The sequence below is a fragment of the Molothrus aeneus genome, chromosome 1 (genome assembly GCF_037042795.1).
Source record: "Molothrus aeneus isolate 106 chromosome 1, BPBGC_Maene_1.0, whole genome shotgun sequence".
Lineage (NCBI taxonomy): Eukaryota > Metazoa > Chordata > Aves > Passeriformes > Icteridae > Molothrus > Molothrus aeneus.
The window spans coordinates 4663557-4691486 of record NC_089646.1 but is presented as its reverse complement, the minus strand read 5'-3'; the positions used below and the strand labels follow the sequence as shown (position 1 = coordinate 4691486).

General features: G+C 47.6%; 1 protein-coding gene across 2 annotated transcripts; it reads right to left on the bottom strand.

Moving 5' to 3' along the window:
• Positions 1-2391: 2391 nt before the first annotated feature.
• VILL (villin like) lies at positions 2392-26719 on the bottom strand. 2 transcript variants are annotated; one of them, XM_066556050.1, is made up of 20 exons: positions 26651-26719; positions 24964-25038; positions 22494-22690; positions 19947-20055; positions 19525-19635; positions 17894-18093; positions 17733-17811; positions 16282-16380; positions 14586-14739; positions 13458-13558; positions 13057-13194; positions 12400-12558; positions 9692-9871; positions 8662-8807; positions 7820-7964; positions 7298-7486; positions 5555-5623; positions 4910-4921; positions 4376-4660; positions 2392-3122 (listed from the first exon to the last, which is right to left on the bottom strand). In XM_066556050.1, the coding sequence occupies exons 1-20, from the start codon at positions 26717-26719 to the stop codon at positions 3009-3011; spliced, it is 2631 nt and encodes an 876-aa protein (XP_066412147.1). In that variant the 3' UTR covers positions 2392-3008. The 2 variants fall into 2 exon arrangements, with proteins under 2 accessions (XP_066412147.1, XP_066412068.1); XM_066555971.1 differs by lacking the exon at positions 4910-4921.
• Between the last annotated feature and the right edge of the window lie 1211 nt (positions 26720-27930).

Here is a 27930-nt window from a genome sequence, read left to right as displayed (position 1 = left end):
CATTGGAAGGCCAAGGATGGAACACCCTTGACTCCCACCCAGGGACAGCCTGAGTTTGGTCCCTGCTCTCAGCACTTTGTTTTAGGGAGCCATGGGATGAAAAGCAGAGGTGAAGGTGGTAAGAAATGCTCCTGCCCCCTCACTTGTACCAACACCAGCTCTTGTGGGGCAAGTTAGAAAGAAATTCTTCCCCTGTGAGAGCAGTGAGGCACTGGAAGAGGCTTCCCAGAGAAGCTGGGGATGTCCCATCACTGTTAATGTTCAAGGCCACTTTTGGGGCTCCGAGAAACCTGGGACAGTGGAGGGTGTCCCTGTCCATGGCAGGAAATTGGAACTGGATGATCTTTAAGGCCCCTCCCAATGCAAACCATTCTGTGATTCTGCTCCTCTGTGAGGCCAGATCAGCCTGCTGGGTTGGCTGTGGACTTAGTACTGGGATTTTTTGGATGGCTGGGTTATATTTCAGGTGGGATATTGAGCTAAAGCCCTCACCTGCCTGCTGTGGCCAGCACCAGAGAAGTGGGGGACCAGGTGGCCAGGGTCAGGGTGGGCTTGGATGGATTGCACAGAGAAGCTGGGGTTTCCTCTGCTTGTTTTGCACTTAAAGGTAGGCAAGATCTATGGGATGAAAAAACATCCTTTATCAAACAGAAACAGCTGGGGAAAGCTACTATAGCCAGGTAGGAAAGGAGCTGAGATGGAGATGGGGTGGGCAGAGCATGATGACAATGCTGCAAGGTCCCAAAGGAAGGGACATGTCCACATTGTTACCACCTGAGCTCATCTCTGAACAGATCAGAAGTGCTGCAGCCCCACTGGAGGGAAGAGCTCTGGGGAAAAGAGCAGCAGAAACAGGACATGGCCACTGACATCACAGCAAAAGGCACCAAAGGGAGGAAGTGGGAGAGGGTTTTTCTTTTAGAAATCAGAGGTGGGGAGTAAAAGCAACTCCCCCATGAGGAGAGGAGTGCAGCAGCAGTTTCCATCAGGCCCAGGTATCACAAGGCTCTGTGAGCTGTGAAATCCCAGGCTGGTCCCTGAGTGCTGCCAGGAGCACTGCACTCATGTTGGTGAGTGTGGTGGCCACAGGAATTAAAGCAATTGGCAGCAAACTGGCCTAATCTCTATAATCTGACTGTATTTTGGCTGATCTTCATCTGATTGTGTGGAGCTGGTTAGGCCCACAGGTAGGTGGCATTCCTGCATCTTACTGAGGAGCACATGCAATTCTTTAATTTGGGAGCTGGCAGCAGCACTCCTCAGCAAGGCAAGGCAAATATTGCTGATTCCAGCAGGGCCAGCAGAGGTTGAAACGTGGGTAATGTGCACTGATTGCATCTCTTGTGAACACAACAGGAGCAATCACACAGGTAATTCAGCTGATTTGTGTCTCTGCTTGATGCTTTACTCTGCACAGGGTATTCCAGTGGGTTTTGGGCTGGACCCTGAAGCAGAAATGGGATGAAGTGGTGGTAGGAACAGGGACAAAACAATGGGGTTGGGGTTTGTGTTAACTACCAATTCTTAAACACAAAGTTCTCCAGCCCAGCCGGATTGTGACACTTCTGCACCATGATGTGGCCCTGGATGTTGAGTGAGAGCTCTTTGCCCCTCATTCCACAGCCTGGAGCTCCCCAGCTCCCTGCCCACATCCCTGCAGTCAGGCCAGCTGCTGAACTGCCAGGTACTGCTGCCCACTGCCAATGGGGGCTCCAGGAGCAGGGTACGTGGGTGTGGGGGACAAATGGCCCCAGCTACGTGGAGTTTGGGAACTGAAGGGGCCCCACCTCCTCAGTTCTTTTCAAAAAAATCCAAAATTCCATTGATAACCAGGTGTTTGAAGGATCTGTGGCCGTGCAGAGCTTTTATCTGCTGCCATCCTACCCTCCATGCTGATCAAGGACACTTAGCGTGCTGCTGCTGGATGTTTATTTGGAATCACTGATCAGGTTGGAAATGGAGTAAAGCTGCAAACCCACATGGTCTGAGTTTTTAAAGGTGGTGTTTTTTCCTTTAGTTTACATTTTTATCCTGTAATCACTGACTGCCCACATTTCCCACTGCCCTCCCCAGTCAGACTGATCCCACAGTGTGGAACCAGCACTCTCGTGGACATCACAGGGATGGAGCCCTGATAAAAACTTCAGTAGGACACCCTCTGCCTCAGGTCATACCCAACACCTTCCTGGCTTCCTCAAGCCTCTGGTCTGTGGCCTGGTGGACTCTGACATTCACCTGGCCATGGTCAGGGAGGCCAGGTGAGATTGCAGATGTTGTCTGAATGAGAAAAAAAATAGAGTCTTGTCTGGCAGTCAAAAATCAATATTTGTGTCTAGCCTTCAGTGTCATCATCCTCTGGAAACATCAGCTAATAAATATGCTCATAATAAGTGCTTTTTTCACCCCAAACCAGGTTCTCATGTGTTTTACCTGCCCTGGGCTATGCATGTTTATCTGGACCTGATTCTTGCTGGTTTTTGGTGAGAAGGGGCAGAAGTGTCTGGTGTCACTCCACAGAGTACCTCATCAGGCATCTGGCTTTTCCCTGACCTCAAGGCTCCCCCTCCATCCTCTGAGGGCTTCCCCCTCCTCTCCTCATCCAGAATTCACACAGCAGCTGCAAATGGCCTTTGTCTTGACTAACTTTAAACTTCTACAAATGAAGGAAGATCATGGCCTGGTGCATGTGGCAATTTGCAAAAGGGAGAGGAAAGATGAGGCTACAATGCAGTTGTGTGGCACACACTTGTCTTCATGGCTATCAGCAATAAAGTGTCAGGAAGAAGCAAAAACATCTTGTCAAGAAGCTGTTCCTGAAAAAGGCTGTTCCTCCTGGGGTTCTGGGTTTGCAGGGAGAAAGGAGCCATCTCCTGAACAGTGGCTGCTGGAATAACTGCGTTGGATTGGGCTGCTGGGTTGGGATCACTGAAGAAATGCCTGCACTTCTTTTCTGCAGCTCCTAAGGGAGCAGGGGCTGGTCCCAGAGTCATCAGATGCCCCCTGCAGTCTCAGAAGAGTCCAAATTGCTTCTTCTCATTCTGCTGCTTCCATTTGGGCATCTGGTAGAACTCGTCCTTGGACTTCCCAAAGATATCGTGGAAATCGGCATCGGAGAGATAGCACTGCCGTGAGGAGAAAGGACAGGTCAGCTCTGGCTTCTGCAGAGCCTGGACACCCCCATGGCTGCATCCCCTCCCCATGTGCCAGTGCTGACCTCTGACTCCAGACCAACAGCTCCTGCTCAGCTCCCTGTCCTCGAGCTGGGAAATGCAACATCCCAGCCGACTGTTCCTCATCCCACTCCCCAAAGCACCAGGGGAATAAAAGCCCATCAGCCCAAAGAGATGTTCCAGTTTTGAGGAGTTAGCATGCTCTGGCTGAAATTTAGCCCCTGCTGATCATACTGTGGCCAGGACAATTTATGGCCCACCAGGGAAGCTCTGCTGGCCAGAGTTTTAGGCAGTGATTCACAGCGAAAGCATCTCCCCCTGCTCAGTCCCCTCTCCTAAAATATTCACTGGAAATGTTCACTCCCATTGCTGGAAATAGAGGGTTTGCAGAAATCAGGCTCATCAGGGATGCTAACAAAGGCCCTGTGGGAATGGGAGGTTGAGCTTTTTCCTGGTGTTTTGGGTAGAAGAACCCATGTAGAGCCCAGCTGTGGATCATGGCTCTGGCTGTGGGTGCTGGCCTTTGCCAGATCTGTTGGGTAAGACATTGGTCAAACAAGGATTACAGGGAATAGAGGGAATCAATCTTCTGTCCCCCCCATCAGCTTGCTTGGATTCAGCTGCAGACACTGCCGAAATCCTTGGGCTGACTGGAAATCTGGGATGTGTAATTTCTTCTGAAATTGAAAACTGCTGAAATGCAAGCTTTCTGCAATTAATAAAAAACCAAACAAACCATCCCTTCTGGGACAAGTTTCAGAAGAAAACATTCACCTACAGCTCAAGTAAAATGCAAATTCTGGCTTAGCTCTCAGCTGTGTCACCTTGTCCCCCTGTCCCTCTGAGGACAAAAGTTGTGTGGCAGAGCAAAACAATTCTACCAGAAGAAAACACTTTTTAAAAATTACTACTTAAAGTTATTTTTTTTTCTGCCACAGAAACCCCATAATTACTTCAACTAGGCTAAAACCACCACAAGGTGTTTCTTTCCACAGCAGGGAAAGGGAACTAGACCACCTTTAAGCTCCCTTACAACCCAACCATTCTATGGTCCTATGAACTTCCTCACACAAAGCTCCTGCTTTTGGTGACCCCTGTGTGTCCTGCCAGTGTCCCCTCGAGTCTGAGCAGGACTTGGTGGTCTAAAGCACACTCAGCCAGCTGCAGGTTAAGTTAGAAAGGGATCAAAGCAGCAATGCCATCACCTCTTTTTTAGTGGGATCCACGCCTTCGGGAAGCTCATCCACGGTCCTGTGCATCAGCACCTCTCGGGAGTAAATCCCTTCCCCGTTGGGCACCATGGCAGGGCTGCTGTGGCTGTTGTTGCTGCTGCTGTAGTTGTTGCTGTTGTAGTTGTTGCTGTAGCTGTTGCTGTTGCTGTCACTGTGGCTGAAGTGAGATTTGTACTCCGAGGAGGCATTGGCTGTAGCTGAACCAGCCAGGCTGGTGGTGCTGAGGGTTCTCTTGTTCAGGCTGAGGTTGTTCAGGTCCTGCCAAACGGAGGAAAACACCTCATGATGAGATGCTCTGGCAGAGCAAGGTGGGGAAGATGCCAGGATCTTTCTGCTGGGGTTGTGGGGGACTATTTCTGGCACAGACTATCTGTAGCTCCAAAGCAGCAAGGGGAAAGTCCCACCTGAAGTGTTAGTGCAGTGCCTCCATAAATGCTACACCTTGGTGTTAGGACTGCTAAAAGCACACACTAGCGAGAGCTCTGATAAAGAACTGAGGATACTTACAGCAGTCTCATTCTTCTCAAGATAACATCAGGGGAAGGCACATGTGGGATGACAGAAGGTGAGGTTAGATGTCTACCATGTCTAAAACATCTAAATTGCCTGCACACCCCTCCCTGATCAGCCACCTCTCCTCATCCAAACCTGCCACTTCCTTCCAGCCTTCATGCTGACCCTGCCCAGGGCAGAACTGACCCTGTGACAATGGCATTTGGGAATGCTGGGACATCATTTACTTTGGAGGATCCCCCACTGGGCCATGCCCTTCTTGACCAGGGGACCCTTGTTTGGGGTCTCAGGGGCTCCACCACTGTAAACTATTCACAAAACACTTCACTACACCCTCTCAGAGCTGCACACACCTTAATTTGTTCTGCATTAGAGCAGCTGGACAATGTCCTGCTTACAGATGCTTACAGATGCTTCTGGGCAGGACTGGAAAAGGCCCAGGAGGTCTGGGTGTATTTATGGGTAATTTATCACATCTCCCTCTGCTTCCCACAGAGGAGCACAGCTCCAGTGCTGGCAGCCTGAGGTTCCCATCCCTGCCCTCATCCTGGTGTCCCCTCCTTGGTGCAAACAGGCTGGGGGATGTGGAGGTGTGTGAACCCAGGTGTTTCCTACTTGTATGGCCAAGACACAACTCACCACTTTGATCTCAGATATGGCTGACACGTCTCCCAAGCTGTTCTTCATTTCCTCGTAGGATTTGCCATCCTAAAGGGAAAGAGAGAGCTGTGAGAGCCATGGGCTGCCTTTAGCCCACACTCCTGGGTCAGGAGATCCTGAATTTTAAAGCCCAGAGATGGCCACTGATGTGGCAGCTCCTGCAAACCTCAGCCCCTGCAGTCAGAAGAATCTGAGCTTTCACTTGAAAACAAAGAAAAAAAAAATGGACTTCAGCCTTTGCAGTTGTACAGTAACAGGTGAAACCAGCAAATTTAAAGACTTTGGAGCAGAAGGCAAATGAGAAATAATATTCATTGCTGGATTTAAATCTTTTACATTTTTGATGAATCTTGCAATGCCTGAAAGTATTCCCTTTTTCCAACTTTCCTACTTCATTTAGCTAAAACAACACATTTTTTTCAAAGACTCAAGTCCTTACTTCTTGTAATTAGGTGCCATGTATTACCAGATACCTTTTATTTTCTATTTAAAAAAAAAAGGAAGAATCTAGATACTAGATAAATTGGCAAAGCTCATGGCTGTGTTTTCCTAAGCAGCCAGGAGATGTCAGTTCTTAACAGAAACATCCAACAAAGTTTCCCAACAAGAACAAGCAACATAAACACATGGACTGCAGAGAAAACAGATTTAGACCCAAAACTGAGCAAAGAACACACACCAGATGTTTCTGGGATGTCAACAGTTTGGATGGCTTGTCTGTAGTTGCTGAAGCTGCCTACAGGGGATATTTTTAGAGGCACATATTTTATGAGCTGTATCCTTGTTTTTCAGCAGTTCCTCGGGAAAAAAAAATAAAACAAACCCACAAGTTTTGACCTTTGTTCTAAGCATCAACATATTTTAAGGGTCACTGTGAGTTGCTGTCTTATCTCTCCAGATCCAGCTGTCAAGACTGGATCCACCACCGCATGGATTGGGAAGCAAGACAATGCAAACTCAGATACAGGAAATAAAATATCTCTGTAAGTTTTCCTGCAGTGTGGAGTCCTGGGGAAAGAGGGGAGAAAGGAATTTTTCCTTCCCACTCATCTCTTGGAACAGGTTTCCATTTCTGCATAGGGAGGAGCTGGTATTTGTAACTCTGATTTGAAGGCTGGTGTGCAGGGACCAAGGGTGACCTTGCTCAGGAGCTCCTGAGCTCTGATGGACTTTCCACAAACCTGAACATGAGACCTGTCTGCTCACATCTTTCATTTCACCACAGTTTGCCCTTAAAGCTGGCTCATAAATTTGCCTCTGTGGCTGCACTTTCAACAAAGAACTTCTGTTGCTTTGGTTTGGTTTTTTTTTCCTTTATGATGTGGGTGTGTCTGTTTTCCCTCTGAACTTGATTTTACTACTCATAGTCCCCACCTCTTTCTGGCTGAAATCAAAAACTTGATTTGGAACCTAATATTTATGAAAATATGAATATCGTGAATTCAAGCACATTTGCCAAAGCCTCTGTTTCACCACACAGGTACTTTTTTATTGGTGAAGGAGCAGAAGCTGCTCAGACAGCACCAGGAACTCATGTCCCTGCACATGGCAGGGGGCTGGAACTGGATGATCTTTAAGGCCCCTTCCAACCAAAGCCATTCCATGATTCTGTGAAGCTCAGGACATTTCCTAGTGAGGTTTCACTCCATGCATCCTATATTCATTGGCAACAACACCCTCCAGGCACCCCTGAGTAGCCACAGGGCTTTTCCAGCAACTTACACTCCATTTGTAGGGGTCCCAGGCGTTGAACCACCCTGTGAAGTTGAGGGGTTCATAGCCCTGCTTCACCAGGATGATGGGAGTTGCCAGGTCCCTCCCAGCTGGGTGGGTCTTGAGATACTCCTTGGCCGAGGCAATGGCCTCGTTCCTCTCCTGTGCGTTGGAGGCTTTGCCAACCCAAAGGAAAATCTGCAAGGGGAGAAGGAGTTGAAGGTCAGTGAGGCATTAGAACCTGTGCAGACAGACCTGTTTGCTCTCCCCTGCCAGTGGGAGCAGAGACAAGACTGGAAATGTGTTATCCCAATAGTCCCCTGTGATTCTGAGCCCAAATTTACCCCCAAACAAGGAAGATTTTGCTTTTGAGACAGGCATGGAGCATAAATATTTCAGGTGACAGCTCTTGTACGTTTCAAGGTAGCTGAACCCAGTCATTGGCCAAGATCCAACTCAATAACCACCAACTAAAGCCATAAACCTGCTTGAAAACATGTCTGAGGAGAAGGGGAGGAGGCTTTTTCTGACCTCTTCCCACGTGTCCAGCAGCATGACATCATCTTCATCCAGGTCCTCCTGGCAGAACCCGACCACCTCCGTCATGATGAAGCGACCTGTCTGGTTGGAGCACTCAAAGAGGCGAGGCTGGTAGTGTGTGACCTGCTCCTGGAACCTGCCTCGTGCATGGCAGGGGAGGGAAAAGCAAAAAATGTGGAAATCTTTCCCTCCTGGCTTACTGCAGGGCCCTGAAGGTGCTTTTTGTGGCCTTGAGGGGAGAGGGGGAACATGGCAGCACTCATCTAAAGGGGTGGAAGCAATGTCAGGTATCACGGGATTCTCAGACCATTTTGATAACTTTCAAAGGTAATTTTTTTCCTTCACCCAAAAAGGCAAAAGCAGAACCCTTCCCTCATTGTGGCAATGAGCTTGATGTCAGGTGAAAGCCACACCAGATCACGTTTTACAGAAGAAACCATCACCAGCCCAGAGGGCTGGGGAAATCCATGCTGTCCAAAGGCAGATCTAGTCTCAGGATTCTCCTGGGGCTGCTGCTGACAATGGCTGGAAATGGAGCACGTGGTTCCTGCAGCCCTCAGGACAAGATATGGGATGCGTTTACTGGGGAGAAAGGAGGATGTAGCACACCCTTGTCTGCAGGCTTTGGACCTGTAGCTCCCACTTCAGGAGAACCCCTGGCCCAAAAGGCAGGGAAGAAACACCTTGGTGTGGTTTCTGATCAAAGCCTTGGTGATATTCTGGCCTTGTGCTTCCTTTATTGAGGACACAGCATCAAAGTATTCACTTTCCTGCAAAGTTTTGATCCCTTGCCTAATGTCCCCTGGCCAGAGGAACAAGCAGGTCACTATTACCTCTTTTCACTGGCATAAGGTGCTTTGCCTCCCAGAGCTTCCCAGAACTCTGCAGGCTCCTGTCCTTCCAGAATGGTGTGTTTGTCCCTTCTGGAAACGATGTCAGCCACCATTTTTGCCATCTCCCGCTCATCTCCACTGCATCCCTGTGTTCAGGATAAAAGATGGAGGTGCAGTTAGGGAAAAAAGACTGGCAAAAATTATCCGTGGGGAAAAGCTGGCTTGGTCCTCTGGAGAGCTTCAGGCCTAATTGAGTGCCCTTGAGCTGATCACTCAGAATCAGAATAATTTCTAGTCCTTGAAGGGACATTTAGTGCAGCCAATGGCACCTGCATCAAACCTCACAGAATGACAGAATGATTTGGGTTAGGAGGGACTTTAAAGATTATCAGGAACACCTTCCATTCAAACAGGATGCTCCAAGCCATATCCAACATGGCTCTGAACACTTCCAGGGATGGGACATCGACAACTTCTCTGCTTTGGTTTGATCTACTATCTCATCCTGACACATGACTGAAACAAGATAAATTAATTTGCTCTCGTCCTGGCTCATTTCTTACAGCTGGAAAATCTGGGATGATTTATTGACCTGAATGAAAGTTGTATGAACACCTACATTGAGGTGAGGTGAACCCCAACATGGGTTACTTTTGTAGAGAAGGCTTTTACTGACCCTCCACAGACAGAGCCCTTTCCTCACAGAAACATTGAATCATTAAGGTTGAAAAAGACCTTTAAGATCATGAAGTCCAACCATCAGCCCAGCACCACTAAATCATGTCATTAAGTGTCACATCCATGCATTTTTGAACACTTTTGACTCCATCATTGCCCTGGGCAGCCTGTTCCACTGCTTTCTGTGAAGAAAATTTTTTTAGCATGCAGTATTAACCTCCCCTGGCACAACTTGAAGCCATTTCTCCACTGAATTAATGGGCCACCTGCCCAAGGATTTAACTCCATGACCTAGAAGAGGCAGCAGACTCAAGCAGACCTGGCTGGTCCCCATGTCTCACTGCAGACTCACCTTCCCACACCACAGGTAGCAGACCTGGCTGGTGCTCAGCAGGAAGACATCGTTGGAGTTGAGGGAGGAGGCTCGGGCTGGCACCTCTGTGGCCTTGGTGTTCACCTCATCCGTGCCCCTCACCTGGAAGAGGCGGATCGCCGGCTCGGGGCTGCTCTGCTGAGCCCGGCTGGTGCCGCCCTGCAAGGAGAGAGGGAAGGGCAGCTGTTGCGTTGTGATTTCAGGGTTCGCCCCAGAACCTCGGATCCCTGCCTGATAATTCCCTGCCAGGTGTGTCAGTCACCTCTCCTTCCATCTCTCTTGTCCCCTGCCGAGTACTGTCTGTCAGTCCTGGAATTCCAGAAGGGAGTGGAGAGACTGGCAGATTCAAAGGATGCCCTCTACCCCTGGGGGGACATTAGGCCATCCAGGTGTCCTTTGCCCCTTAAGATCTCCTCTCCCATACCTGGTTGGTGGCTTCCTACCCTTTCCCTCCCCCTGTCCCCAGGGTTAAAAGGAGCAGCAACCATGCGGTTTGTGAGTTCTGTTGGAGCTGTTGCTGGATTCAGAGGCCTGTGGGCCAGAATAAAGCTCTGGATCAAAACCCTCCAACAGAATCGATTCCTTTCCTTCACCATCACCTTGAAGCTTCTCTGCCAGAGGTAAATCCGAGCTCCTGCAAGGCTGGACTTGTCTCCAAGCACCCAGCTGCAATATCCAGCTAGCCAAAGGTGTCTCTGGGGTGAAACACCACAGTGCCACTGTTGGGTTCAGCACCAAGGGCCAGGCAAGCTCAGGCCTGTCCCATCCAGTTATATTGGTATTATTCTAATAGGTAGCACTGAGAGGTGAGGAGGACACACAGATCCAGGGTGTGACTGATCTGAGGAAGGTTCTGGGCTTGCAGCCCTGCCCACTCTTGCAATAATGTGTTACAGTCATATTTCCCAAAAAATCCCTCCACCAGGATTTCCTCTCCTGGGAAGCTGAGAAGGCTCAGAGAAAAATGAAAACAATAACTAGGAGATTTGTTTCTCCTGTGTTTTGCTGCTTTGGAATGTGGTCTGGAGATTGTTTATTGAAAAGGTGGTTCTTTAATTGGTTTCATGTGAATTGCTCTAACTTAATGACCAATCACAGCCAGCTGTGTTGGGACTTTGGAAGAGAGAGTTTTCATTATTCATTCTTTGTTAAGCCTTCTGTCTGTATCTTTTCCCTATTCTTTAGTATAGTTTTAGTATAGCATCATATAATATCATATCATATCATTAATATAATATATAATATCATATCATAATAAATTAGCCTTCAAAGAACATGGAATCAGATTCATCATTCCTCCCCTCGTTGGGGTTGCTTACAAATTCAACAATAATGAACCATGGTTCTGCACTGAGCAGGCGAGGAAATCCAAATATCTTCTGATTCCAGGTCAGAATGAAACCTACATAGCACAACTCCCACATTTCTCCCTGATTGCAGAGTCCTGACCAGCTCCCATCAAGATCCTCAAGGTCCATGTGACCAGTTCTTGGTGTCTGTAGAGGATTTGCCATTAAAACTGGGCAGGGCATCTGTACCCTGATTTCCAGCTGTGCTCATCTTAACTGAACATCTGCCATGGAAACCATACAGTGGGACCAACACTGAGAGCTGAGGGCAATCCCCCTCTCCCACAGCCACAGGTGGAATTTCTCCACCATGTATGTCAGCAGCCAAGGCAGCAAGTGAAGTGGGTTGCTGGCTATGTGATGTAACTCAGGCAAGGACAATGCAAATCATGTTTGTAGGATATTTTGAAGGACCCTCTCTGGATAGCAGCACGGGTAATTCACAGGATGACTGCCTTATTCTAACTCTGCAAAATATTTTGGGACAGAGTCGGAATGAACCTCACACTGCTGGAGCTCAGGGGTGGAGCTCAGGTGAGTTGGGCCAGTCCAGGACTGTGTTTACTCCAGCAGTGCTCAGACTGCTTGAGGAGTACCAGAAATGTCCCCTCTGCCAGCCTGGGGGGACATTTTCTGAATATCAGCCCAGTTTGATTGGACTATTTCCACTGCAGCTGCCACTGTTGGTGCTCCCACCTCCCAAAGCCAGGTTGTTGGAACCCAGGACATTCCTCTGGCTGCCCCGGAGGACTCGAGACACTGGCAGGGGGCTCAGAGACCTTGGCATAGAGTCAAAAACACCTGTGCCTTTGATTTTAGCCCATGGAAACAATTACCAACTTTGTGTGAGGATTTACAAGCCACAAGGGTTTGAGTAGAATGATGGTTAATTTGTCACAGGGTGAAAAAGTAGAATTTTGGGGGTTTTACAATGGGGGTTCAAGAGGCAAGATGGAGGAATCTGGGCATGTCCTGTCCTTCTTCTCCTTCTTCTTGTCCTCCATCTTCTGCTGTGATGGTGGCACTTCTGGATTGGTTTAGAGTAGAGACAGACTGTCTAACATAGGTGATAGGTATTGGAAAATTATTGTAAATAAAGTACATGTAGGTTTTAGTATAAAAAGCCAACACCACCCCAAGGGTGGTCAGAGGGCCTCAACCTGATCTGCCAGACAGATCTCAGCAGGCTGGAGAAAGAATGTCATAGATAAGAGAAAATAAACCTTGAAAACCAGAGCTGAGGAATCCCAACTTCTTCTTCGGTCGTGGGGCTGAGAAAAAAGACTCTTTAATACCTGGGGAGCCATTTCAGCCACACAAAACCCAAGAGCAGGTTACCTCGTAGATGACCAGCTTGCCCTTGAAGATGGCCAGGAAGTGCCTGGGCTCCTTGCCCATGGTCACCCGCACCTGCACGGCCTCGTCCCCGTATTTCCTGTCCAGCTCGATGGCATTGAGGGCACAGGCAGTGATTTCATCCACGGAGGCGTGGCGGCCCTGGGGGACAGGGGTGACACACACAGCGTGATGAGAGCAGGGATACAAACCTCTTCACAATTCAACACCTGCCAGTCCCAAAGTGTGTAATACCATGAGATCAGAGTTAAAACTTCCAGATATTTAAATTTCACTGGCATTCTGGTTTTGCAGACTTTAGAGTGCCATTTTGAAGCTTCTCTCTGCATGAAAATATACTTTAAAAAGGAAAGCAGAGATATCCATATACCCATATAATTCTAAGAACTGACTCCAAACTTTGACCTCAGCACTGTAAGCTCCACCATTCTTCAGTCTCTCTGTCTGATTTTGCTGGTGCTCAGCCTGATGCCACTTTGTACCTACAAAGGACAGCTTGGGAAATTTGGAATTGATGAGCAAAGTGTATCTGAGTTCTTCTGGGTGCCTGGGTTGGGATTTTTGTGTGCAATTGCTTCCTTCAGCTTTAGGCTTGTACAGCAGGCACAGCACAGTGCCCTCTGCTCTGCTTTGACCTACCTGCCACATGTAGAGGATGTAGTGGGGTCTGCCTGACCTCAGGTAGGTGTACAGAACCAGGTAGCAATCACCTCCATAGAACTGCCCATACATCTTGGGATTCACTGGCTGCATTTCCAAGTCCTCAATCCTCCACACCTAGGGAACAAAAAACATCTTGGTGAGCAGCTGTGGAGTCAAGGTGAGGACAGAGCACAACCCTTTGGCTACCACACCACTGAAGCTTCAGGAGTTCCCCCAGGTCCCATGACTGGAGGGAAGAGATCAGTGCCTACCCTTTGTGAGGAAGCTGTGAAGTGCCATGAGGTCCATCCTCAGCCTCCCCCAAGCTGAACAAACCAAGTAATGCTTGGAAAGAGGCTGATTACAGCACCCTCTGCCAGCCAAAGGAGCTGTCTCACCTCAATCTCCCCAGAGGCATCATCGACCATCCTCTGCTCAGCTGCGAGCTCAGGCCTGGCATGGAGCTGGGTGGTGTCAAACTTCACCTGCTCCACCTTGGCTGCGTCAAACAAAACAAAAACAAGAACAAAAACAGAATAAAAACAAGAACCCAGTGAATGCATGACACAAACCCTTCCCACAACCCTCACGCACAACCACTGTAGAGCAAGTAAAACCCAGTCCAGGTTTGCAAAAAGCCACTCCTGCCCCCAGTAAACCAATGCTGATTTTGGAAAATGCAAGAGCAAACCCACCTCAGTGTTGACCTGTGACAGGCTGGAACTGGCCACACAGCATGTTCCAGTGATGGCTGGTAAAAATATTACTCGTCTCCTGACTGAAAATTCTTTATTTTTTTCCAAATCTATAAATATTTGCCTCCTTTCAAAATGCTGATTTCAGAAATAAAATGCCTACATTTCTCCAGCTCATGGCAAAGAAAGAGAGCATTTACAGACAGCACAGAGAGAAACAGAGATGGAGAGAAAAGAGAGAACTTGCAAGGGAAAGAGATTTGTGGCTCTCAGGCTGTTATTGATGGAGATGTTCAGGATCTCTGTCACCTTCCCATCATTCATCAACAAGTTCTCTCTCTTTGGAATTGCTTAGTCTTGGGGTTAATGCATTGTAATATTCCCTTCAGCAGTGTGATAAATACACCATTTACACCCTGTGTAAATACAGCATCATTCCACTGACGTCAGGAGGGGACTGGATGGATGCCAGTGTAAATGAAAGCAGAGCTCCTTATCAGGCTCAGCATTAGCCCTTCATAAAGGAAATTTGGGAAATCTGCAAGTGGGAAATTTTGCATACAGTTCTTCAGAGAGGAGTGATTCTCTGCCACCATTTATATTCAGAGGAAGTGGCAATTTGGTTCATATTAGAAAATTCAGCAGAGCTGAATGTCATTCAGTTCATGAATCCTTTCCATCTACTGAAGAAGATGGAAAATAGAAGGCACCAGGAGAGTGTAAATTAGATTTTTGAGATCATGAAGGCAGGAGACAGTTGATGTGAATGATGTTCCCTCAGCTATTGCTTAGCACAGGTAGGAAAGACAAACCCAGGACCAACATGCTCACCAATTTTGCCTGTAGTGTAGACCTTGCCCAGCCCTTGTGTTTCGTTCTTTTCTGTCCACCTCTGGAACAGCTGTTTGAACATGGCTGACTCTGCTCCATCATTGATCACCTCAACGTTGGTGGATGAAGGATAGCCTTTGGCCTGGATAAAACCCTGGTGGGGTTCAGAAAGGTCACTAGTGAGCTTTTGGCTTTTTACAGACATGAGAAGAGGGGTGTGGACCTGGACCAGCTTGAAGAGTGTCCCTCACTGAACACAGGGTGGGATTCAGTCCAAGATTTGCATTCAAACTAACCAGAAGTAACTGAAGACTCTTGCTGTAGTATCCATGTTTACTTCTGTCTTTACGGGACTGAATCCTACCCTTACCCCTTTTCTCCAAACTTTTTGTCCCTCTCTAAGTCAGGAAAACTGTTCTGCCTGCAGCCTGGTAGAGAGCATGGGAGTGAAGGGGTGGAGGCAGCTCAGCACACCCAGAGCACGAAGTCTGTTCTGAAGGAACTAAACTCTCACAAATATTTTTTTCTTCTTTTTTCTAGTTTTTCCCTAAACCCATATTATTTCTTTGCAATAGTGCTATCATTGAGTTAAAAGACTATTTCAACAGAGGTGCTTGATACAATATGAGTGGAAAGAAAATGTTCTGTGTTCTGCCACAATGCCAAAATCCTCGCTCGGTTTTGGGAACTGCTCCTGTGTTTATCTCAGAAGGCTCCAGGATGACCCGAGGTGCAGCGCTGGCAGCTGTGGGAAGGAGCCTAAATGTGGCTTTCTGAGCATCCAACTTCTGCTGTAAAAACTGCAGCCACACAGTGCCCTCAGGGAAAAGCAGAGCAGATGGTTCTCCCGTCCCTCCCACCTGCCACACTGAAAGACAGACACATCTTTTGTTCTACATGTGTAGCTCAGGGCCAGAATTTGCTGAGATGATTGCCTACTAAAATGAGTCTGAGTCAAGCTCTTGAAAGGAGCACAGAGGACAGTGAGATAAGTTTTAAGGCATTTTTAAGCTTTTCTTCTATGAGACAATAGGTGCAATCCTATTGAAGCTGGGGGTCTCCAGGTAGGACCTTGCTGAAGGTGGACTCACTGAAGTTCAGTATCTCCTAGTTAAGATCTCATGGAAGATGAAGCCATTTATGGTCTTCCCATAAGTAAATGTCTAATTAAAAGCCATGTTCCCTCATAGTCTTCACTTCAACATGCTAACTTGTAAAAAAATACCAAATTCCTTACTTGCTCAGGCTCCCTCGAGGCTAATTTTTTCTGAGAGGAAGAGCTGATGAATGCTCTGACAGAAAATGAGACAGGGATGTCAGAACCCCTTTATTATCTGTTTATGCACCTTTTCTGGTCAAATTCTTGACTCTGGTGATCCTTTCTGACTCCACCATCCCTTGAACCAACAGTTCCCAGAAGTTCACTATTTACCATGTAGAAAGGTATTTTCTTTTATACTTGATTTTCTTTTACCATTTTTTTCTTAGTTTTAGTGGCAGGTCTTAGTCCTAGCACAATTTGATGACTAACAATTGTGTATTTATGTCATCATGCTTCCCCTAGACACTCAACTTCTCTCTCTGTTATTACACAGGCCAGCTCCCCAAGAGCTACACTTAATTGTAATTAGTGGTCAGATCTAGATCAGCATGTATCAACCGCCCACGACATCGTTTGCACTCTATTCCAACTCACCACAGCTCGAGTGAATGCTGCTTTTTTCTCTTCTGGGCTGGAGGCTTTTCCTCTCCAGACATAAATTTTGAAGCCACCTTGGTCTAAAATGTAGCAGTCCTGAGGTTAAACCAAAAAAACAGGAAACAGAAAAAAACAAACGTGAAAAACTCTGTGCAGGAAAAGCTCTTATTTGTAGCCCAATCAGGTGGATCCTTGTTGTAGATTTAAGTTAGATGCATATCCAGCTCATTTCTGAGCCTTGCAGAGCTCTAACCCTGGTGCAGCTATTATCAGAGGTGACAGAGAATGAATTTCCTATGGTTTATAAATGGAGTACAACTACCACCAACCCCACTGGGCAGGGGTTCACAGGTGTGGGCACACCTGGCCCAGGCTGCTGATTTATAATTTTAACTAGCTAAAGTATGTATTTTCCTTAGGCATTGCCCAAAACTGTCTATTACCCCCTCACAGGAGGTGTTCTCAAAGCAAAAACATCACCAGCTCTAAAAGGGGCCAGGAGAAGTGTATGCTGAAATATCTACTCTACCCTACTGCTGCCTGTATTTACGCCCAAATCTGCTTCTAAAGGAGCAGGAAAGGTCCAAGTTAGACATCTTCTGCATGAATATTTTGTCCTCACTGAGATCCCTGATCTGGAGCTCAGTGTTGCATTGCTGTGAACACAGCAGGATCCCGAACCCAAAAGGGATGAGGGGTGTGCTGAGCCCATCCCCACTGCAGACAGCTCGTGCTCCAAACACACTGTGGGACCAAAGGCTGCTCCTTTTTCAAACTGAACTATGAAAGAAGAAAAAGGGCTTAATGTGTCTGCAAAGGGAGGCTGAGATTTTAACAAGGCTGACATCAGGATGAAAAGGGGAGCGGGAGCCTTGCGGCACAGTGCTGCGTTGGAATAGGCTGGTCTGCACTGCAGAGAATTAAGGATGAGCAATTCTCTGCCAAATTTCAGTCAGAGGAAAAGCCTCTGTTTTCTGAAAAACTCTGCACAGAGGGTCTGTCAGGAAATCTCCTTCCAGGGTGGATCACTGAGACCAGCCACTTGCTATGACAGGAAAACAAATCTCCCCGGTTTCGTGAGCAGAGTATTTATTTGCTCTGGAGTCAGCAGAGGGAAGGCTATCCTTGAACATCAGGTATTAAGAAGCCTTCATTCCATCTGGAATTTATTCCTGGTATGCAGCTCTCCCTCACTGTGATTGCCAAGCTAATATAATCCTTGGCTGAGAGCATCAATTTGCCATCTCTTCTTGGAACAGCTTCAGCACACCACCTACCTCCGGCTGCTGAGACTGTAGCAGGGCTAAGCTGTCCTAACCTAACAGCAGGGCTAAGCTCTCCTAGTGATGGAAGGCCTGATAATTTTCAGGAAACAGGTGCTCAGCTGAAAACAAAGTGAGCCACAGCCTCCTTTTCTGGCTGCAAAGGCCACTCTGGCTTTGTCTCACCTCGTGCTGGAGCAGATCCTGCGTCAGGGGCCGGGTGGCGATCTCCTGCACCACCAGGTCATTGTCCTTCTCATAGACACTGCAAGACAGAGCCACCGAGCTGAGTTAGACCCCACAGAGCCCCCTGTGACAAGGGACAGGGTTTGGAGCACAGGACTCACTGGTAGAGCCTGACGTTGGCTTTCTGCAGCTCGTCTGCTTTGGTGTCGGGGACGGCGTCGCGGAGCTCCCCGCGCCGCTCGCCCAGCACCATCCTCATGATCTGCATCAGGTCTGGGGAGTCCCTCTCGTTGTCAATGATGCCAATCTGAGCACGGCCGCCCCTCTCGCTGTCCCTGATGCTCCGAGCCAGAGCAAGACCCTGCACAAGGAGCCACAGGGGTAAGTCCTGACACACACCCCAAAGCCAGCCAGCCCCAAGCAGTGACTGAGAACCAACAGCCCCAGCCAGGTTACCACAGCTCCCTGAAGCTCCTAGTGCCTTCCAAATTTAGCTATTAAAGAAGCAGATATGTCTGTAATGCCTGATTGTTAACTAACTCAAAGGGAAATACTGCTAATTGTGTCGCTGTTGATGCTGCTCCCGCAGGGCACATGGGAGGAGGCATGTGGGAGCCACAGGCATGTGGGAGCCACAATAGGCACTGCCTGCGTGTGACTGTGCACCAGCAGGTCCAGTGGTCCCCTGGGATGGCCTGGGGGACAGATGAGCACATGCTGAGGCCAACGAGGCAGGATGCTGCAGAGCTGCAGGACCCTGGCCGCCCCACGGTGACATTTTACATTTAAATGTTTCAAGTGTTCAAAAAACGTGGATGTCTTTGTGAAAAAAGCAGCATGAAATGTCAAGCAGCTAATTAGGCTGAAATCTCCATCTTCAATTGATTTATTTTTTTTGTTCCCATGACTCTTAGTGCAATAGCTTTGAAAGACTCCTTTCTTTATCTCCTGTCTCTTTATCAGACATAGGGGATGACCTGCTTGAGGCCTGAGATGAAGCCAGCAGCCACAAACCTGCTCCCCTTCCTGTGTTGAGGATTACTTTGTGTCTTCTTCAGCACCCACAGGATCTCCACTGTGCCCCAAAAATGGGCAGATTCCCTGGGAAGATTCCCCCTCTCCCAGTTCATCAGGGGACACCACACACAGAGCAGACCCATCTGCCTTTTAATATTATAATGACCACAAGCTTGGCCACCAGCTTTGCTGATGACCTGTGGCTGTATCTTGCTTTATTAGATCTCTGTATCTTGGCTCCTGTATCAGTAAAATAAGGGTAATGATCCCTTTGCAAAGTGCTTTAGGAGCTGTAGATCTGACCTATCAGCACCTGGGTTATGTATTCCTGCTTGTCTCATACTGACCAAGCCAGAATTCCCTGTTGATGCTGTAAACAAAAAATTAAAATTAATCTACCCTGGGGTGGTTACTGCAGCTAAACCTACTGGAGTTGCTGACCTTCTAATCCTTGACATGCAAACAACAGGGCACAGAGGGATGGAGATGAGCTCCAGAGGGAGCTGGATGACTTTCTAGGGCTGGAACTAGTGATGTGTCCTTGGCTGCCTCTGAAATGCAACCTGAGGCCAGGTCTGAACTGGAGCAAAGCAATTCCATGGGCCTCTAAAACCAGCAGATGGGCAAGTAGAAAATTTGTGATTATTTGGTCATATCTATGTTGTTGGTCATAAGATTTTCACTGTGAAAACACTGTGAGTTTTTTCCTTTATTTTTTTTTCCCTAGGCATCAAAAAATGCCACCTTAAGCCAAGTGTTTTTTGCCTGTACTCACCCTGGATTTCTCAGCAATGCTGCAGCTGGGTCCATTCCACTGGATCAGCACTTTACCAAGGTCCAGCAAGAACACATCTCCCTTGTTGAAACTGTCCCAGGAGAGCGCTACCTGTCACAGGGAAATTAGAGAGTTTGGCAAAGCGGGGAGGACGAGGAGAGCTGCAGGTGACAAGTCCCAGCCATGGCAAACCTGTCCCTGGGGATGCAAGAACAGGTTTGCAGTGACTGCTCATTCTGCTGGCACTCAACTCCTCACTGAGCACAGTGCTAACGCCAAACCCTCGAGTGAGGACTTGAAAACTGTCCTGAAATAGAAGTTATTGAGCAGAAATGAGATACCCACCTGTAAATCTTCTCAAAAATGAGTGTAGGAGAGGGAAGGAGAAATGATCTATAAGAAGAGCAAGGTCTTCTTCTTACCTCCGTGGCTGACACGTGCTTCTTGCCCTTGACGTGAAGGAGACGCTTGATGTTGTACATGTTGGTCTCCACGTGCTTAAATCCTGAAGCCACTCCTCCCTTCTTGTAGCTGTTGTGCAGCAGAGAATAAAGAGTTAGAGCTGGTTAGAAAATACCTTCCCCTCTACCCTCTGAGAACATCCCAAGATTTTGGTGGCAACTAAAAAAACCTAGAGGAAAAATAATCTCAAAGTCCTAAAATTGCAGCGGCAAATGCTGTGTTCCTCACTGCTGTTCATGGTCCTGTTCGAGGTGTCTGTCTGCCTCTTATGGGTGTTGTGTTTCTGCTGTGCACACAATTATAGAATCATAAAATCATTTAGGTTGGACAAGACTTTCAAGATCATTGATTCCAAGCATTAAACATCCTGGGAGAAGATGAACAGGCAGGTCAGGGATGGAAATGGAATTGTATCCCAACCAAACTGAAAATCCCATTGACCATGGCAGTGGCATCCCAAAATTGAAATATTCCATAAGTATTCAATTAAAATATGAAACAGACTTGGCAGAAAACAAACTTCCTGCTAAAATTTTGTTTTTTTCAAAACAGCTATTTTATTAAAAGCAGCCTAGACAGGAAACTGTGGCCAGAAGCAGAACAAAACTGTAAACACTTACAGGACACTGTGTTTCCCTCATTGTTCACCTCCCAATTTTTTTTCTTCCATCCTTGAACACACACTTTGCAGCAGCCACTCTCAGCACTGTTATCACCTCATGCCACAATGCCATACCCTCTCTTGTGGCAACTTTTCACAATCATGAGAGGGCACAACCCCCCATAGAAGTCCCACAGCCCTTTTAGTGGGTTTTTTGGGGTGATTCTAATCCACTCTTACATATCCTAGAGCATTTTAGAAACAGATCCACTGTTCACACTACAGTAATAACTGACACAATACAATTGCCATTTAGATGAAAAAAGGGACGATTGTTGATTTTAATTTTTGCCATGTGGGTACTAGATGTATTTTATTGTAGGTGGAAAGGTACTGGCTAATGCGGTCAGAAATGTGACTCACAGCACCCTAGACTTGTTTGGCCCAGCTTAAGATATCCACAGGAGGATGCTGTGGTGATTAGTCCACCTGCCAAGATGTGGAAAGAGCTTCCTTTAACTTATCATTCTGCCTCAGACTTCTTCACTGACCACAGGGATGTGGTTTAGACCCAGATGAATTCTAATGTTGATTTCAGAGGCAGCTTTCCAAACAGACTAGTTTTGAGGGTCTGATTTTCAGTCCTTCATTGTCCCCTACTCATCTTCAAGATGAGGCTAAAAGCGCTTTTCTCTCTCATAAAAGTTCTGAGGAGATTCATGAGAGGTTGTTGAGATGCACAAGACAGAGATATCCAGACAGACTGGGATGGAGGATATTGACCCAGGATTATCTGAGTTTCCTTCAGATGTTTGAAACCAAAGCACTCAGGCTGTTTATTGCCAATGAAGATCTTCCTTGGAGGACAGTAACTGGAGTCCTTCCAAAAACCCAAGAGAGAGCAAAAAAAAAAAAATCCCTGGGATTGGATTCAATATATCAACATATATCAATATATCAACAGTATATTTTAGATGACAAAGGTTCAGTCACTTTTTCCTTCCACTTCAGGAGTATTACACCCAGTATGAGCCAAATCAGCACTTCACTGCAAGGTGGATATTAGTCTGAAGTGCTCGGAATGGACACTTCAAAGTCTGCGGAGGAGAGGAACAAAGACCCTGAGGTGAACAAAAGGGAGGTTAAGATTCATTTACTGCAAAAATCTGGGAAAATGACCAGTGGAACAGAATGCCACGGCTCCAGACTGAATAAATAATTCCTTCAATGTGGGAATTCTTTGCTCTGAATTTTAACCAGCATCAGTGCTGACCCAGGGAGGTCATTCTGTCCCTCTGCTTGGCATTGGTGAGGTCACACCTTGAGTGCTGTGCCCAGCTCTGGCCCCTCAGCTTGGGAAGGACCTGGGGACACTGAGCACATCCAGAGGGGACAAGGAGGCTGGAGAGGGGCTGGGAACACAAACCCTGTGAGGAAGCCCTGAGGGAGCTGGGGGTGCTCAGCCTGGAGCAAAGGAGACTCAGGGCTGCCCCCATCACTCTCTGCAGCTCCTGAAAGGTGCCTGTGCTCAGCTGGGGCTGGGCTCTTTCTGCAGCAGCACTGACACAACCAGAGCACACAGCCTCGAGCTGCACCAAGGGAAATACAGGCTGGATAGCAGGAAAAAGTTTTTCACAGAAAGAGTGATAAAGTTCTGGAATGGCTGCCCAGGGAGGTGGTGGAGTCCCCATCCCTGGGTGTGTTTAACAAAGCCTGGATGTGGCACTGGGGGCCAGGGTTCGGTTGAGCTGTTGGGGCTGGGTTGGACTCGATGATCTTGAAGGTCTCTTCCAACCTGATCATTCTGTGATTTCTGTATTTTTCACATTTTTGAGACTTAGAGAGAAGCAGAGGGAACCTCGGGGGCCACAGCCCCCCTCGGTGAGGGTCATTTGGTGCCACTCACATGATGCCATGTCGGAAGTAGCTCTGGAAGGTCTCGGACTCGTGTCCCTGCACCTCGCGGTGCTGCACGGGGCTGCCCCCGAGCGCCGTGTCCAGCTGTGTCACGTACACGGCCGCGGCGCCCTGCTCGTCCTGGGAGGAGTCCTTGCCAATCCAGTAGTGCAGATCCACAGCCGAGCCACGGGAGCTCCTTTTGGTCTGGAAGAGGCGGGAAGGACAAGTCCAGGTGAAGGCACAGCCCTTATTGTGTCAGAAAACAGAGTGACCACGGAGTTCCCCAGTTCTGCCTTTCTCCTGGGCAAGGGGAGAGAGGGCAGAGCCTCAGGTACTCCCTGGGAGCTCAGCCTGGAGCTCTCCTCATTCAGCAGAGCAGTTTATGGGTTTATAAACTGAACTGAAGGAGGTTTAATATTCTAACTCCCATTATCAAGGAAAATGGAGCACCCATGTCTGAAAACATTTTTGTGTCTGAAAACATTTTTGTGTCGGAAAGCCAAGTGACCACAGAGCCCTTTCCCAGTTCTGCCTTTCTCCTGGGCAAGGGGAGAGAGGACAGAGCCTCAGGTACTCCCTGGGAGCTCAGCCTGGAGCTCTCCTTATTCAGCAGAGCAGTTTATGGGTTTTATAGACTGAACTGAAGGATGTTTCTGTTTGATATTCTTTTATAACTCCCATTATCAAGGAAAACTGAGCGCCCGTGCAATTAATGTGTTCAGCTTGTTCTACTATTGTACATTTTGATATTATGACTTAAAGCAGGTTCTTCTCATAGGATACCTTTTGAAATGCAATGCACATTGCTATTTATTTGCCTGGAGATGCTACCCCTTCTTTCTTGTTGTCGTTCTCACAGCACATGACAGAGCAGCACAAACTGCCTTGGAATTCCTGCTGACTTGCAAAACAGACATAACTCCAAATGAAGCTGAGCCAATGTGTGCATGCTGGGATTCATCTTATTACAGAAAACCCCAGCAGCCTAGAAAAAGGAGGCAAGCAGGCTGAGAAGAAGGTGTGCTCAGTGTTATTTGAGTTGTGCCAGTTATTTTTCTGCACCCACTGTGTTAAATCCCATTGTGGACACCTGGGAAAGGTAATAAAAGCTCATTTTATAAGCTGGATTTGACACTAAATTCTGTTTATTTGCTTTGTGCAGTGATACCACAGCGAAACACAGCAGAAGGAGTTGAATAAAATCCAGCTCTGCTCCTGAGGCACAGATAATTAATTTGTGGAAAAATCACTCAATTTAATACATTGCTATTGAGGATGATCAAAGTCCCATTGTCCCACGGACAATCATTATTTGGAAAGGCTCCAGTAAAGAAGCAGAATGCAGAGATGAGTGTTTTTACCCTCCTGTCTTCCAGGGAAAAGGAGAATAGTGGGCTGATGAAGGGCTCTTCTGCCTGGGGAAGTTGTTGCAACAGAAGCTGAGCCTGTGAGCATCAAAATCCATATTTACACTGCCAGCTCCCTGCAAGGACTCCAGTATTTTGCTCTAAGCATGTGTTTGTGGGCCTGTAACTCAGGCTTTCAGCACTCAGAAAGTACCCTAGAGGCATCTGTGTGGGGCATTTGAGCAGGAGACACATCCTGTGCTGCTATCCCAGCCTGCCTTCCCATCCTGGCACCTGGGGGATGATGTGCAGTTGGGTATTGTGGGGCACTGGAGGTGTGGCTGCCTCTCCACTGACAGAGATGTTTGCAGGAGGCACACTCAGACCCAGGAAGTGGGAAATGCTTCTGGTCTCCACCCTGTGATGGGTTTGGGTTCAATGGGACCTGGGCTGCTCTATGCAGATGAAGAGATCTGGAAGGGATTTTAGGAGGTGAGTGTAACACATCATCCTCCTGCCAAAATCTGAGACCGCGAGGCAGTTTGCACAGAGCAGAGCTGGCTCTCAGCAGCCCTTCACAGCCAGCTCAGGGAGGTCTGGACCAAATTTGGGTGGGGCTGAAGTGTCCTTATGGGGACATGGGATGGGCTGCAGGGCCTCTGCTGCTTCCGTGACACGCGGCATGGAGCATCTTCATGGCACACATCACCTGCTAAAAATGAGACCCTCCAGCTGGTCACATCCCACATCCCCCAAGGACTCCCATTATTCATTTAAATGTGGTCCTTGATTGAGTTTTCGTGGAATGTAGTGGTCATTTTGCCATGCCTGGGCATGACTCAGAGATGTTTGCAGGAGGAAAGAAAGATAGAATCTTTGCTGATTGGAAGATAAACACTTTTAATGAATTACTAAGTTAATGGCTCCTCTGAACTTCTGATTTACTAAACAGGCAGTGTTGTCACAACAGCCACGTGAAATTCAGATCCATGATTAGATGGTGAGCACACATGCAAAACCACTTCAGCAGTGCTTTTTCCACAGGACAGGTAGCTAGGAACCAAGGCAAATCTAAATGAAAAGGGTTGAACCAGCTGCCCAACAGAGAGCAGTGTTTGCTGTCTTACTTACGTGCAAAATGATGTAACAGTCTCCTTCAAAAAAAGTCCCATAAGCTTTTTCAGGTACAGGAACCATCTTCATGTTCTGAAAGGAAATCAGAGGTGGGGTCGTTGCTAAAAGTGAAGAGCCAGGAGTTGGTGTGTATGAAACAGGACAGGCTGGGCTGCACAAAGCACTGAGGTGACAATCAGGGGCTGGAGAAGGAAGAATCAGGGCTGAGTTTGTGAGCTGGGAAAAGCCACTTCTGGAGGAAATATTCCAAGTACTAAGAAGTGAGCATGGAAAATGAAGATTTTGCTTGGCCAGACTGACAAGTATGTTTTAGTGTCCTTGCCCTTGTGCAATCCTGTAGATCTACACCTGGGGCCCAGGCTGAAGTGCTCCAGAGTTGCATTTGTAGGGAATTTCCCTACAATTTTTTTTTAATTTACAAATTATATTTATTTTAATTTCCCTACAATTTTTTTTTTAAATTTAAAAAATTTTAATTTATAGGGAAATTAAAATAAATGATCTCAGGAGAGTGAGGACATCTCATCCTAGGTTTAGTTTTGGGCACAGTTCTTTGTACCCATGAGTTCGAGGATAATTTTCAGCACTTTGTGAGGATAACCCCTCTGCTAGGGGCTCAGGGCAACCAGCTGAGAAAAAACAGAGCTGAGGACACTGATGGTCCCTCACCCCTCCAGACCCTAATTGCAGATTTCCTCTGGCACAAGTGCATAATTAACCATGCATAATTAGCCATGCCTGCCCAGCACAGGTGCCTGGCTGTGCCACCCACCAGTCCCCACGCAGCTCCTGGGCTGGAGCTGGCTCTGAGGTTCCCTGAAATTAGAGCCTTGCATTCTTCTGCTGGCCTGACTTGTCTCCCAGCATACCAGCCTGACCCCTGTGAACCCACACAGCTCTAATTACAGATCCTCTGGAAGCAGCTCCGCTCAGTGCTTTGCAGAGAAATGGAAAAGGGAAGGCCCTGGGATATCTGGAACATGGTTGTGACCTGCTGAATATCACCTGGAGATGTTGGAGCCTCTTCCCTCTGCTGCCCTGAGGGGATTCTGCACCTCAGTCTAAACCCACTCTCACTGCAGGGGAATGTTCTTGGTGAATTGGGGCAGAAAAAGCAGAGTTGAGCACAGCTCGGGTGCAATCCAAAACCAGATACCACCAGCAGCAAAAAGGCAACCACACAAGCTGCAGGATCTCTCCTTGCAGTGACATAGAGTAGGAAAGGCAAGGAAGAAGTACAAATAGACTCCATGGAATGCCTTTGCTGCAAAAATTGGTGTTTTCCCCATGCCAGCTGCTGGTGTAGACTAAGACTACCTATGAATAACCCATCTTGGTGAAACAGGGGATTTCTGGTGTGTTAAAGCAGCCTTGCATTGATTCCAAAAAAGGGGTGAGAAAAGCCTCCAGTGCTGGAGGAATTACTTCAGTCCCACCACATTCCTGTTTCCTTTGCAAACATTATCATCTCCATTTTACAGAGCAGGAAACCAAAACAATAACATGTTGAACATTTCATGGGGAAATACTCAGTCTGTTTCCCACTCTATCTTATCTTTAGGACCCTCTTTTCCCACACAGACTACTGCAAGAATTAATCTTCCCCGAAACACAAACACACAGATGTGCAGGGGACATGTGCCATGACTGTGACAGAGGACATGTGCCATCCCTCTTGTCCTACCTCTATGCCCCATATCTGCAGTCCCAGCTTCCTCTCGATGCTTGGGAGGTTTGTGTCACCTTCTGTCATCCTGCAGGCTGAGCTAGAAGGCAAAGGAAGAACAAAACTCAAAATAATGATATAATTAGATGCAACAGTGAGTGTGCTGGTCAGCTGGGTTCCTCTTGCCATCAGAGCAGGTTTAACACAGAAAATCCACATTTTGAAGTGTCTCTGTCTCTGCTGTTAACATTTAGGTGGGATGAACCCCCATTCCCAGGCTATCCATGCTCAAGAAGGGCCAAGCAAAGTGCAGGATCCCAGCCCAGCAAACACTGGATAGGACACTGCTGTTTGGGTGGGGGATCAGTTTCCCTGGATTTGAAGAGGTGGAAAGGATCCATTGGGGATCATTTTACCTGGATTTGAAGAGGTGGAAAGGATCCATTGGGGATCATTTTACCTGGATTTGAACATATGGAAAGGATCCATTGGGGATTATTTGCCCTGGATTTGAAGAGGTGGAAAGGATCCATTGGGGATCATTTTCCCTGGATTTGAAGAGGTGGAAAGGATCCATTGAGGATTATTTTCCCTGGATTTGAACACATGGAAAGGATCCATTGGGGATTATTTTCCCTGGATTTAAAGAGGTGGAAAGGATCCATTGGGGATCATTTTACCTGGATTTGAACACATGGAAAGGATCCATGGGGGATTATCTTCCCTGGATTTGATCACATGGAAAGGATGCATTGGGGATTATCTTCCCTGGATTTGAACACATGGAAAGGATCCATTGGGGATCATTTTCCCTGGATTTGAACACATGGAAAGGATCCATTGGGGATTATCTTCCCTGGATTTGAACACATGGAAAGGATCCATTGGGGATCATTTTCCCTGGATTTGAACACATGGAAAGGATCCATTGGGGATCATTTGCCCTGGATTTGAAGAGGTGGGAAGGATCCTCACTGGGCTGTTGGACCCGACACCAGTACTGGTTTGTTCCCACCATGGCACAAGGGGTGGAGGAGACAAGAGGACCTCCAGGAGTCCTGTGCCCCCCTGGGCCAGTCACTGCAGGTCAGGTCAGGTCTCTTGGCCTTGGGGGAGCCCAAGGAATGAAGCTCTTCTACTTCAGGCCAACATTCAGGTGTAAATTCAACCAGGTATCTCAGGGCAGGGCACCAGGCTCCCAGCTCCATGCAGGCACAGCAGCACACAGAGTGAGCCAATCAATAACCAGAATGTCTATTTTACACAAATCCCAGCATCTCTCCAAGCTCTGCTGCCTC